Below are 12,725 nucleotides of genomic sequence, written 5' to 3'. Positions count from 1 at the left end.
GTAGTGGATCTGAGGATGTTTATTTTTGTGGATCTGGGAATGTTACTGTTGTGTGGAAATGGGAATGTTTATGTTTTGTGGGTCTGGGAATGTTTATGTCTGTGTTTTTGTGTCTGGGAATGTTTATGTTTTGTGGGTCTGGAAATGTGTATGTTTTTGTTTTTGTTTCTTGGAATGTGTATGTTTTTGTTTTGTGTATTTTTGTGGTTATGTCTTTTGTGCATTTGATTTTTTTAATAATGACAATGTTCAGTTAATTTACATTCTTCATTTGTTGACACTGGGCTATAAAATGGTATTTAATTATATCTTTATTTTAAAGAAGTCTTTAATAGACGGTTATTTTTGATTTACTTGTTATTTTATTTCAGGAAACATTCGTGATTCTGTTTTTCTCAGCCTTTCGTTGATCCATGAAATTTTGTCCCCTCGCTAGGATTTTTTTCATTTCTCTTATCTCTTCCTCTTGTATTCCTTGTAAATATGGCTTAGGAGTTTTGCGTTGAAAATTTAGACATTTCTAAAACTATTTTCTTTATTTGTATAAAAAATTGCTTAAGAACAACTTTAAAATAAAAACAAACCCAAATGAATTCAATGTTTAGAAGGTGTAAAGACTAAGGAACATTTCCATATGAAGAGCAATTCAGACAATATTTCTGTAATATGGAAAGACATGTCAGTTCAAGAATTCTCTCAGTAAAAGAAAATTCAGCTTTCTAATGATATTGCTGAAATTATTATGTAACAGAAATCATGAGTGGATTACAATACTAAATATCTAATTTTAAAGCAGAAAATGAGGAGAAAAAAATGTAATGAAAATAAGCTTTTATTTATTTTATGATTTAGTTGACAATTCGCTTGTTTTGATCCGTATGGATACAAAGACATTTTAAGATAATTATCCAACCACCCTCAACGCTTAAACAAAGAAAAATAAATAAAATTCCCTTTATTCGTCCCATCCCATAGGGGACATTTTTCTTTAGGATCTATTCCAAGGGAAGACTGGAATAACCCAGGCGTCAGCCGCAGCGCAGCGCCACATACTGAGCTTGTGCGAAGTGACTTGCTCAAAGCCACACAGCGCAGCGGCAGGTGATCGAACTTGGTATCTTTCGAGACTGTACTGCTGAGCCATGCTGACGCCCCTTGATTTAAAATATATTAGCAAAAACCGACAGTGTGCAAATATGCTCAGAAATGTAACAAAGCATCTCATTTCGATATATACGGCATCTCAAACAACAGACACGACACATCTATTCATGTTGTTGTATGTGTCTCATTGTTTTAAGTCTTTGTTCATGTTTGATTTAACTCACTCAATCCTAGATTTTTGCTACTTTTCAAAATTAGGAGAGAAAAAAAATGTATTAAAAATGAGCATGTCCATAGATAGTTTCATTCAACTATCATTAACATGTAAAAACTAAAAAACATTATCTTTGATACTACGCCTATAATTTGTCTCATAAAAATAAAATAAATAGGCATAGGTTAAAAGTAACCCCAGGTATACTACGGATATAGTCGGTGTTAGGGTTGAGTGAGTTAACTACGGATATAGTCGGTGTTAGGGTTGAGTGGGTTAACATTTTATCTTTATATCTGAGTGAGACTCTAAAACAAAAAGCTTTTGTTGTCGTTTTGATCCAGCATAGTCGATGTGTTGCTTCATGAATCCTTTATCTATTTTCTTTGGAACATTTTTCCTAACAGATGTTTTAAAATATCTGAAGCTTTAACATGGTCAAGACACAGAATGCACTTCATCCCCTTCGTTTTCCTTCTTCTTCCCTCCGTCAATCTTGCTCCATCACCTCAAAGCGATTCTATAAACACACAACAGCAACAGTTTTAGAATACCCTCTCCTCCTCCCACTTTCCCCTCTCCCAAAAATCTTAATAAACTAAGTCAACTTTACGCCTTAAAAACCCCCTTTCCATTAGAAAATTTAAAAAACACATCCCATGAGGGTTTCATTTATAATAAATTTTTTTAAAAAGAACCCCCAAAAATTGGCTCTAATTATTTTTAAAGAAGAGATGTAAATATTTCTATAAATATAGAGATAATGAAATTACTATTCCATCCATTTAATTCACAATCCTATTAGCCATCAGCCTTTAGTTATGTCTGTTTATTGATTTGTATCATATACAGATCGACCATTTAATTTATTCACAAAGAAAACCCCCAAAAACAATGTTAGTTGAAAGACCAACTTTTGTCTTTTGTCATAGTCTTGATTTTTTTTCTTCTCTATAAATTCTAATTTTTAGCTTCAGGAAACCAATGTAAAACTCTGTGCTATTATTTTGATTTCATTACCAACTGGTTCTTCACTGTTCAAACCGTTCAATCAATTCTTCAGCTGGTCAGAAAGTTTTTTTAAGTAAAATAAGTTGTGTCGAAACGCTGGTAATCGTAGGTTTTAGTCCATAGTTACTTTTTAGAATTCTAGAATTCTTTAGAAAGAAAATGCAGATATGTTTGAATTTCCTGGAATGACTTGTTAGTTTGGCAGAGACAATATATTTTTACAGTACAGAAACTTTATTTTGATATTGATAATGTTTAAGAGGTCAATACGATTAATTTTGATGTGATATTATGTTGCATCTAGATGGGCCTTTAGAACTGTACGGCAAAGGCTTGAACCCATGGGGTCCTGCAGCATCAACGACCCCGTTAGCCACTTCACCACCACCACCGTCGTCGTCCTCGGCTTCAGCGACAGTAAAAACTTTGGCCGATGTCCATTTCCAATTTTCAAGCGACAAAACGACCCCAGTCGATCCGGCGACGTCTTTGCTTCTGATGCCGCCAGTTGATACGAGGAGGAACAATCTAAACAATAACGCTCCGAAGACTAAATTTAGATTGGATTTAAACTCGAGTCCCCCGAGTTCCAGTAGCAGAGATAGTTACTCCAACAACAACAACAACAGCAACACCCCGACCAGATTAAATGCACATTCTCCGTTAACGCCATCGTCGACTTTGACAGCTCCACCGTTTCATGGATATGAAAACTTGATAATCTGTATGTAAAAATCTTGTAGCCAATCAATTAAGCTGAGCTGCATTGCATTTTTATATATTATTAATCGGGACACACAACAACTATAGCCTGCTTTTGGCCATACTATTATTATCATTATCACTCTCAATATCAAAGCGTGGTCCAGTCACAAACGCAAACAAATTTGGAAGCTTAGGTCTCTGATTAATCCAATCAATAAATATTGGCTATGACTAACTCATTTTGCCTAGGGAGCACAGTAGGTATCGCGTCAGTCTCATCATCACTAACTCATTTTGTTTTCATTAACTTCTATCTGACATTACAGACATCAAATAGATTTTGTTCTGATTCCTAATTCATGCTTTACCCATACTCGATAGCTTTTGAATGAATTTCAATTCAACCGATTTATGAACAAATCTGTTTTATTAATATTGCAAATATTTCGCTTAAACAAGATATATATATCATATACTTTTGATATCATTTATACAAATTATTCTCCTGTTTCATGGCTCTAACCTCTAACATCGCCAGTACTTTATTTGCAATTTTACTAAATAGATCTATTTTGAAATGCACGTTTATTCATACCGTTCACAACAAAAATATTGTAATTTTTGTTTCTTGGACTTTAAATGCCAATAACAGCTAATATTTTCTTAACAGATCGTAAAACGGTTTGACATAGTTATGAGGGTATATAATTATGTAAAAACAAGTTTGACATACGTATCAAGCATAAGTTACCTCCCTGCTTTAAATGATGACAGTTTCGTTGCCGTTGATTGATGTCACCATAAAGTGAATTGAAAAAGAGATTGGTCAATTATTCTCTCTATAGCGAAATGATCAAATCCAATGCATTTTTATCAAATGCATTTTCTGACAGGCCAAACAATTATTCCCCTTGCTTTCAATTATTAAAGGTAATGTTGAGGCATAGTAGCCAACTGTCTTTGTAAACTCAGGACTGCCCTGATTTGGCGATCAGAGAAATATTTAAAAAAAAAAATAGAAAAGAAATTGGACTTATTTTCTATTCATGGAATTGACCCTAGCATGTCCCAGGATTATGCGTTTTTGAATAGCAAATTAAAACAAGGAATAGAAAAGGCTCTAAATCTGGATTATATTATATTATATAATAGTCCAAACATACTGCTGTTTTGATTTTTTTGTCATTTTACTGTATTTTGCAAAAGGGTGTTCCCGTTTTAGCTCTTTGAAAAGTTGGCCGCTATGCAAGTGGAGAGTTAATGGAGAATCAAAAATTTTTACACAGAACAACTGGATGCTGCTTTCTTCTTTGACATTTGAAACCTGATGTTTACCAATAAATCTTTAATAAATGTTGTCGTGTGGCTATGTGGTCTAATGGTATGACACTCGCTTTAGGATCAGAAAGTCCTGGGTTCGAGCCTCACTCAGTGTAGAGTCAAGTCTTTGGATAAGGCTCTTTTTTAGTCACATTCTCTCATTCTTTTGTTTTTTTCCTCTTCCAATTACATATGAATTATTAGGGAACGATTAATGAAGGTATTTTATCCAAATCCAGACCTGACATCTATTACGACCAAACAATTCGTAGAATTATGAAATTTCGGCTCCAATCTTAGAAATTTACGAGCCTCTCTTAAAGTCATTCAAAATTTAAAATGAAAGTTTGGTTCCAGACTTCATAATTTAAAGGATTTAAAAGTCGTTATTTCATTTAACCCTCGAGAGGGTAAATTGTTGATCTATTAAAACCTATAGCAACTACTATTTTTATCTCTTTAGAACTAGGAATTTTATAAATTTCAAGTAGGCATCAACATATCAAAACAAAAACAAAAACAAAAACCAAAGAAAACCCAAAAATCAAAACAAACAATTACTTACCTGTATCGTTTAATTAAGTAGAATATTTTTTTCTTTTACATGATTTCATTTAAGTAGTAGTGAGAAACCATTAAGGAGATAATACTAACGGTAAAGCTATACGGATTGAAGTGAAATATTCTATTTATTTGGTTTTCCTCACTTTGATTTGACCCCATTCAGTAAGCAAACCCTTCCTTACCTTTTTTTCCCCCTTTCCTTTCCTGTTTTTTTAATTGTTATTTTTTGCTTTAGTTTAATTTTTTTTTTCTATCGCTCAAAGCACATCCATGTTTGTTTTTTTTTTTGTTTTTTTTTCCCTCTTATTTTTGAGTTCGAGCTCTCTCGTCTGCTAAAATATTGCTTTCTGCTGCTGGTCTTTTTTATTTTACTTTATTCCTTTTGTCTTTGTGTCAGCTCTTAGTCATAAATTGTGCTTTGCTGTATGGTTTATTGTAGTTTAAATCTTTGTTGTTATTAGTATTATTATTATTATTATTATTATTATTATTATTATTATTATTATTGTTATTATTATTATTATTATTATTATGATTATTATTATTGTCATTACTATTATTATTATTTGAATATGTTTTCTCTGCTTTTTCTTTCTTTCTTTCTTTTTTTTTTTGTTTTTTTTGTTTTTTTTTTTTGTTTTTTTTTGGTTTAGTTTCTTCTTTTTTGTGTGTACACAATCCCCTATATTTTTAAAATTCCTTTCTGAGCACCACATGCTTGACCTCTTCTAGCTGACACGTCATTTACGTCCACAACCCGAGTAGAAGAAACATGCGATCCTCATTTGTACAAACATACTTGGTTCTTATAACCAAAAATGCTTTTCTACATTCCTTCAGAGCCATTGGGCCCATAGCGCTGGGGTATATCCGGGTTTCCATAGCGTGAAACAGACAATAGCAATAGCTTGCTACCCTTTGGATAGGACTCTAGTCATGCTATTGAAGAAAAATAGCACCTTCAATACACATATTATATTAAATGATATGTTGGGTACAAAATTGAATTCACATGAAAAACCGAGGGTCCTGAGAAATATTTGATAAGGGCGTCCACCATTGTTCCGATAGTTTAGAGCCAGTTACTAAGTTACCATGCGTCATTACGAGGGAAGTGACGTTGAAGAGTATTGTATGACCATGATATGAAGATGTCAAATAAATTTGTTGTAAAGTCTTGATTTCATGGTAGGCTGACCCAGTTTTTGATTATTTCTAAATCTCCCAAACTCATGAAAGTTAATTTGTGGATATTTTTAAAGACTTATAAGACTATTTCATGGCTTATTTATATTTACACCATGTCTTTGTGTTTTAACTCACTCAATCCTAGAGATTTTTACTACTTTTCAAAATTGGAAAAAAGGTATTAAAAATGAGCATGTACATAGGCAGTATTATTCTACTATCATTAACATGCAAAAACTAAAAACATTAACTTTGATACAACGCCTATAATTTGTCTCAGAAAAGTATAATAAATAGGCATGGGGTAAAAGTAACCCCGGGTAAACTACGGATATAGTCGGTGTTAGGGTTGAGTGAGTTAACATTTATAAATTTGATTTTTTGTATGACATTTTTGCAGTGAGCGTTGAAGTGCATGTCATTTTTATGTTCGTAGTTGTAATCCTTACATCGTTGTAATCCTTACATCTGTGTAATCCTTACTTGTGTGTAATCCTTACTAACCTCTCCAATTACCAATAACAAATTTAACCCAGTCATCGTCTCAAAATGTTATTATGAAAATGGAAAGGGTCTTGAAAATGAAAAAAATGATCAGAATTTCGCTTTTTCACACTAAAATTATATTACCCCAAAATCGAGTAATTTGGGCTGATTTAATTTTTAGTATTTCAGTCAACAGGACGCAATAATGGTTTGAGATGATGGTTAGCATGTTATTGGGAAAAAAACAAAACATATCACACCAACAACAAATACCCCCCCCTCCCCCCCCCCCCCCCCCCCCCACAAAGACTTTACAAATCGCAATAGAATATTTTAGCCCCCTTCTGCTATATATATATATATATATATATATATATATATATATATATATATATATATATATATATATATATATATATATATATATATATATATTTATATTATAGACAGGAATGATTTGTACTTCAGATGATTTACACATTTGTACAACACACTCACATACACACATACTCACAAACCTGCTTAGCTTATCACTTACTTAGCACTAGAATTAATTTTTTTTCTTTCTGTCTTTATCTATTATTTTTTTTTTTTATTTCTATGTTATGATGAAAAACTCTGTTATTAACTTTATAGAGTTGTTTAGTTTTCATTATTATTATTATTATTATTATTATTATATTATTATTATTATTATTATTATTATTATTATTATTATTATTATATTATATTATTATTATTATTATTATTATTATTATTATTATTATATTATTATTATTATTATTATTATTATTATTCATCCTTTTTCTTCTCTTCCTTCTTTCTTCTTCTTCTTCTTCTTCTTCTTCTTCTTCTTCTTCTTCTTCTTCTTCTTCTTCTTCTTCTTCTTCTTCTTCTTCTTCTTCTTCTTCTTCTTCTTCTACTATTTCTACTTCTTTATTGTTATTATCATCATCATCATCAACATCATCATCACCATCAACATCATCATCATTATTATCATCATCATCATTATCATCATCATCATCATCACCATCATCATCATCAACATCATCATCATCATCATCATCATCATCAAGCAGTCTTGTTTTCACGGATGGGGCTGGTTGTTTTTTTGTTTGTTTGTTTTTTAAAATATCTTTTTCAAATTGTAGCTTTGTCATGCTTTATTTATTTATCCTCGGTGCTTGAGAGCAAACTTAACTCCCAGCGCTTTAATTGCCAGACACTGCTACCATATTCATTCACTTACGTAGATATGGCTTTTCAATGTTAGTGTTAGACCGTAGCCATCGTTAACTTATAGCCTGACACTGACCAAAAAATGTCGTCAAAATGCCAGTCTTTTGCCACAAAAGAAAACAAATCGTGAGTTGTATTCAATAGTGCAACCAATGGGACCACTTGTTACCATGAGCTCTACTAACGACAATTCACTAGGCGGTGCAAAAACCAAATAATGACGTCAAAATGTCAGTCTTTTTGGGTTTAAGTGTCAGGCTATAACTTAACGATGGCTACGGTTAGACCCCCTGAAAATGGCAATCCATTCAATTCATGTCTTGTATGTCAGCAGGGATATTTTTATAGTGAATTTATTTTGACTTGCTACTCTTCAATGCCACCCCCCCCCCCCCCTAACCTTTTCATTGTCTGCTTTTGTTAAAGTCTTTTTGCTGCCCAAGATTCTGCAGATTGCAAGAAACTTCCCATAGTGGGCAGGGAGGTCACTTACTGTGTCTTCTATCCCCCCTATATCTGTTTTCCAACATGCTTTTTGTCTTTGTCTTGGAATGAGATGACTTAGTTTTGTCCTGACTCTGGCCAGGGACCTTGGCTGAGAGGAATACAGTCGAATTATAGTTATAGTTTTGGGAGGTGATATTTTTTTTCATTGTAAATCATCTCTCTGTTATATACTTTAAAAAAAAAAAAAGTTAAACATTTGATTTGTAAACATTTGAGTGTATCCCTCTTTGTGGGATCTTGTGCTGGTGTCTGGGTGAGACTTTTTGGTGATCTCAAACTAAGTATTCTGATAGTAATAGTGTGCTCTTGGAATCTACATCTTCTCCCATTTGAACCATTCCCCTTTGTCTTACTTTTTCCTCAAGTCCTTTTAATTGTACATCTAGAATGTTTTTACTATCCCATTGCCTTCCTTTTTACTGGCGCAGATATGACCTAAATGTGTTGCAAGCGCTGTAAAACCTTTAAAAACAAACAAAACAAAACCAAACCTTTTCACTGTCTGTCTACTTCTGTGAAGTCTTTTAGCTGTCCAGGATTCCAAAGTTTACAAGAAACTGGGATTCGAGCCGGGCTGTTAATATCTTGTTGTTTGTTTTTTCTCCTTGGGTAAGAAACTTATCCCCTATCGCTTACTTTTTGTTGCTACTGTTGACATTTCAGTCATTCCAACTCCAATCCCTTTGGAAATTCCACTCTTGTTTTATGTCCAGGAATTTCCTCAAACTGTTAATAGCAAACCCATCTCTTACACCCAATAAATTACAAATGTACAGATTCACAATGGGGAAAAATAGATTATTATTTTGTTGTTGAATTTGAGTTCCCACTTCCTGTCCCATTATCAATATATTTTTTTATTATTGTCCACACCTGTTCTATGTCTAAATAAAACGGCATTATTATATTAATTCTCCAACAAAGAGATGAACACGAAAATGTATGGGAACAAGGTTGTCAATTTTCTGTATATAATTTACTAAATTCAGTGTGTTATAAACCCTGGGTATATTTCCCAATCACCTGCTGAACGGCAAAAGTAATTACCTACATAATGTCGTTTTACTGGAGTTCAGCACTAAAAAGTGGGTCGGTCTGTGTGTTTGCGTAAGAGTTCAGTAAATTTTTGCCTCCTTAATTGCCAACCCTGTCCTCCCATTTTGTTCCACAGTTTGATGCATCATTTTTTTTAAATGATTGTCTTTGGCAAGAAACAGCTCTTTTTTTTTTTTTTTTCACTTTTCACTGTTTGTTGCTGCTGCCATCAGTAATTTCTTACTGTGTAACATGGCAGAAAGTTGAAAGCCTTTCAAAGCTTTCGAAGTTGCTGTAAATTGCAAGTGATTTACTATTCTTTTCATTTTTCTTCTCTGTCCCAACAGATAGCAATAGAATGGACGGATATCCAAATAGAGGTGAGTTACACATACATGAACATGCAATGTTGATGAAATAATGGAATAAATGTGAATTTATGATATTAAAAAATACCAGCGCTGCATTCAGTATGAGGGTTGTAGCGTGGCCTTTGTAAACTTAAGGCCTGATACTGATACTGACCTAAAAATTTCCAGTGCTGATGGTTTTCCTCGGATCCGCGATTTTGGAGTCTAGAGGAGGAATTTCCTCCTTCATTTTCTCGAAACAATGTGCTGGCAATGAGAGAGTTGATGTGTGGTGGAACACACAGGTGCAGTTTCCCCACTCTCCAGAAGTTAGCTAGAGTATCAATGATAGTCTATCATCTCAATTTTTTAAAAAGTGGGGTTTAGTGCAGTGAAAATGGGGCTTTAAAGGCAATCGTTCAACATTTTCCTACTTTTTCACTTTTTGTCACCATCAGCACTGAATGACTTCACCGAAGAAGACGACGTTCACCAAACAAAAGTGAAAAGTGAGTTGTTGTTACAAGTGCTCAAGGAAACAAATGTTTCTATTGGTTGAGCTATTGATTACAACTCGCAATGAAGTTTTGTTTTCTTGTGATCTTTGTTTTCTTTTATGACGAATGTTTTTTTTAGCAAGTATCAGGCTTTTAGCTAACGAAGGCTATTTTTGGAACCAAAACATCGGCTTTGGACGTAGTTGGAAATGGTTTTATATCAACAAATAAGCCAAATAAAATGTTTTCTCTGTACCCCTTGCCCATTCCATTACCCAAACACATCTGATATGTAATTTTGCCAGCTGTGCCAGAAAACTGTTTTTATGAGTTTGGTGGCAAAGTGTGTGGTCATTTTTATACAGAATTATCCAATAATTAGAAATTCCTATTTTTTGTCTCAAATTCCTATTTTTTTTAAATTTTATGTTTCCACTTTTAGGATGTGAAGGGTTGGCAGGTCTATACTATATTAGGGAGAACACGCACGATTTAAATTTAAATTAATGTTTAACTTTAAAAGTTGGAGTGAAAATAAATGTCTTCATTGAGTTTTGTTTCTAAAACTTCAAAAAAAAAATTCCAAAATTTTGATAAATTTGACTGGAAGTCCTTCAGAGAGCCGGAGTTTATTCCAGTTTCTATAGCGTGAAACAGACAATAAAAATTGCTTACCACCCTTTGGATACGACTTCAGTCTATTGCAAAGTACTTTCCACCAGATCAAACTGACCCAGCTACCCAATCACTGTTGGGTGGACGGGGGTGAGAAAAAACAAAATCTTGACTATACCCAGGATTGATCTCGGTCTCTTTGATATCAAGTCTGAAGGTTTTTGCTTGTTCTATTTCTTTTGGCTAGGTGGAGTTCCTGATCTCCCATAGTGGGCAGGGGGTACATAGTGTGTCTTCTATCCCCTTATATCTGTTTTCCAACATTCTTTCTGTCTTTGTCTTGGAATAAGATAACTTGATTTTGTCCTGGCCCTGGTCGGAGTCCTAGCCCTGGTCGGAGTCCTAGCTGGGAGGGAAACAGTCAAATGCATAGTTATTGTTTTGGGAGATGATATTTTTTTCCTTGTAAATCATCTCTCTATTATGTATTATTATATTTGTTATTTTGAATGTATAATGTAAGCATTTGAGTGTGTTCCTCTTTGTTGGATTTTGTGCTTGGTGTCCGGATGAGACTTATAGGTGATCTCAAACTAAGTACATTGGTGGTGTGCTCTTGGAATCTACATCTGATCCCTATTTGTTCCCAGTTCCCCTATGTCTTACTTTTTCTTGGGTGCTTTAATTGTAATTCTAGAACTTTTTTTTATCTCATTTTCTTCCTTTTTACTGGCGCTGATATAACCTAAATGTGTTGCAAACGCCGTAAAGCCCTTAAAAAACAAAACAAAAACATTGAGTACATTTAGTGAATATTGCAATATATAAAAGCTCGAGTTTGTCTGTTTGTTTTTTTTTGGGTTTTTTTAAAATTTATAAATGAAAAAATTATTTCACTGCTCTTTCTTTTCCCCAGATCTGTCTCCACAAGGTATTGCCATATCAGGCCCCCACCCACCCCATAGTCCCTCTAAAGACAAATACATAGATCTCCAGGACAGAGGGGGTGGTGGGGACCTCATAGACGGAGGAGGTAACAAGGGAGGCTACCCCGACGACCAGACGGCAGCGGGTGGCAAGCCCAAAAAGGTTATATATGAAGTGGTGGTCTGATTGGTCGATTGATTGATGATGTCATCTGATTGTTTTTTTCTACTGTGTGACTGTGTGTGGGTGATGGAATTAGAACATCACAACAATACCATAACTGTTGTTGTTGTCGTGTGCAAGAACATGAATTTTATACCAATGTGTATGTACGTCCTCGTTACTCGTCTGATAACCAATGTTGGCAATTTTATAAAAATAATAATGCTTAAAATCCGCTAAACATGCTCAAAGGTCTTTTTAAAAAAATATTGGTCTGAAGTCAACAGCAACAACACTCAACATAATTTATGACCAATAAGATAGGCAGTGTTGATGGCATAAAGAAGGTCCTGGTTGGGTCGAGCTCTATTTGTATTTTCTTTATTTCTTTTTTTTTTTTTTTTACTTTTCTTGAGTGAGAGAGACAATACTGTTACTGGCCAGTTACTTATTTTACGTTTTACACTCGAATGGGTAAAAGTGAGTAAAGAGCCTTTTCTTGTGGATTCAGCTTAGTGGCAACCACAAAGCCAGGACCTTCTAGAGTTACAAGCCAGACTGTTTCACTACTATGCCATAGCGTCCCTCTCACGGCCAGGTGGAATTGTATCAGTAAGGTCGTGGGTTCGAGCCCCCATCGCTGCGAAAAAGATTTTATTCTATATTGTCTTCTGGCACTTTTCTTCTCACTTCATTTTCGGTTATTATCAACTCATTTTTGTGAATTAAAGCCACATTTAGTGATTTTGTAGTGGTTGTCAGGCCCAGATTCATGTTTTATCTTTTCATGTAGGAGTT

At 33.9% G+C, this 12,725-nt stretch overlaps 1 protein-coding gene across 3 annotated transcripts in view; it reads left to right on the top strand.

Annotated features, from left to right (window-relative positions):
* LOC144959391 (uncharacterized) overlaps positions 1–12,725 on the top strand; it is a 190,401-nt gene that overhangs the window by 158,384 nt on the left and 19,292 nt on the right. For 2 of the 3 annotated variants that reach the window (XM_078891966.1, XM_078891965.1), the window contains exons 25-26: positions 9,724–9,756; positions 11,755–11,927. In XM_078891966.1, coding sequence (XP_078748092.1) covers positions 9,724–9,756; positions 11,755–11,927 — 206 coding nt within the window. Of the gene's footprint in view, positions 1–2,633; positions 3,054–9,723; positions 9,757–11,754; positions 11,928–12,725 lie in introns of all 3 variants that reach the window. The other variant, XM_078891964.1, reaches the window with a different exon arrangement.

The sequence above is a fragment of the Berghia stephanieae genome, chromosome 14, assembly GCF_034508935.2.
Source record: "Berghia stephanieae isolate SIO BIC M18660-M18661 chromosome 14, UCSD_Bste_1.3, whole genome shotgun sequence".
In the NCBI taxonomy this organism is placed as follows: domain Eukaryota; kingdom Metazoa; phylum Mollusca; class Gastropoda; order Nudibranchia; family Aeolidiidae; genus Berghia; species Berghia stephanieae.
The sequence above is the reverse complement of the archived record's forward strand: the minus strand, read 5'-3'. Positions and strand labels throughout refer to the sequence as shown.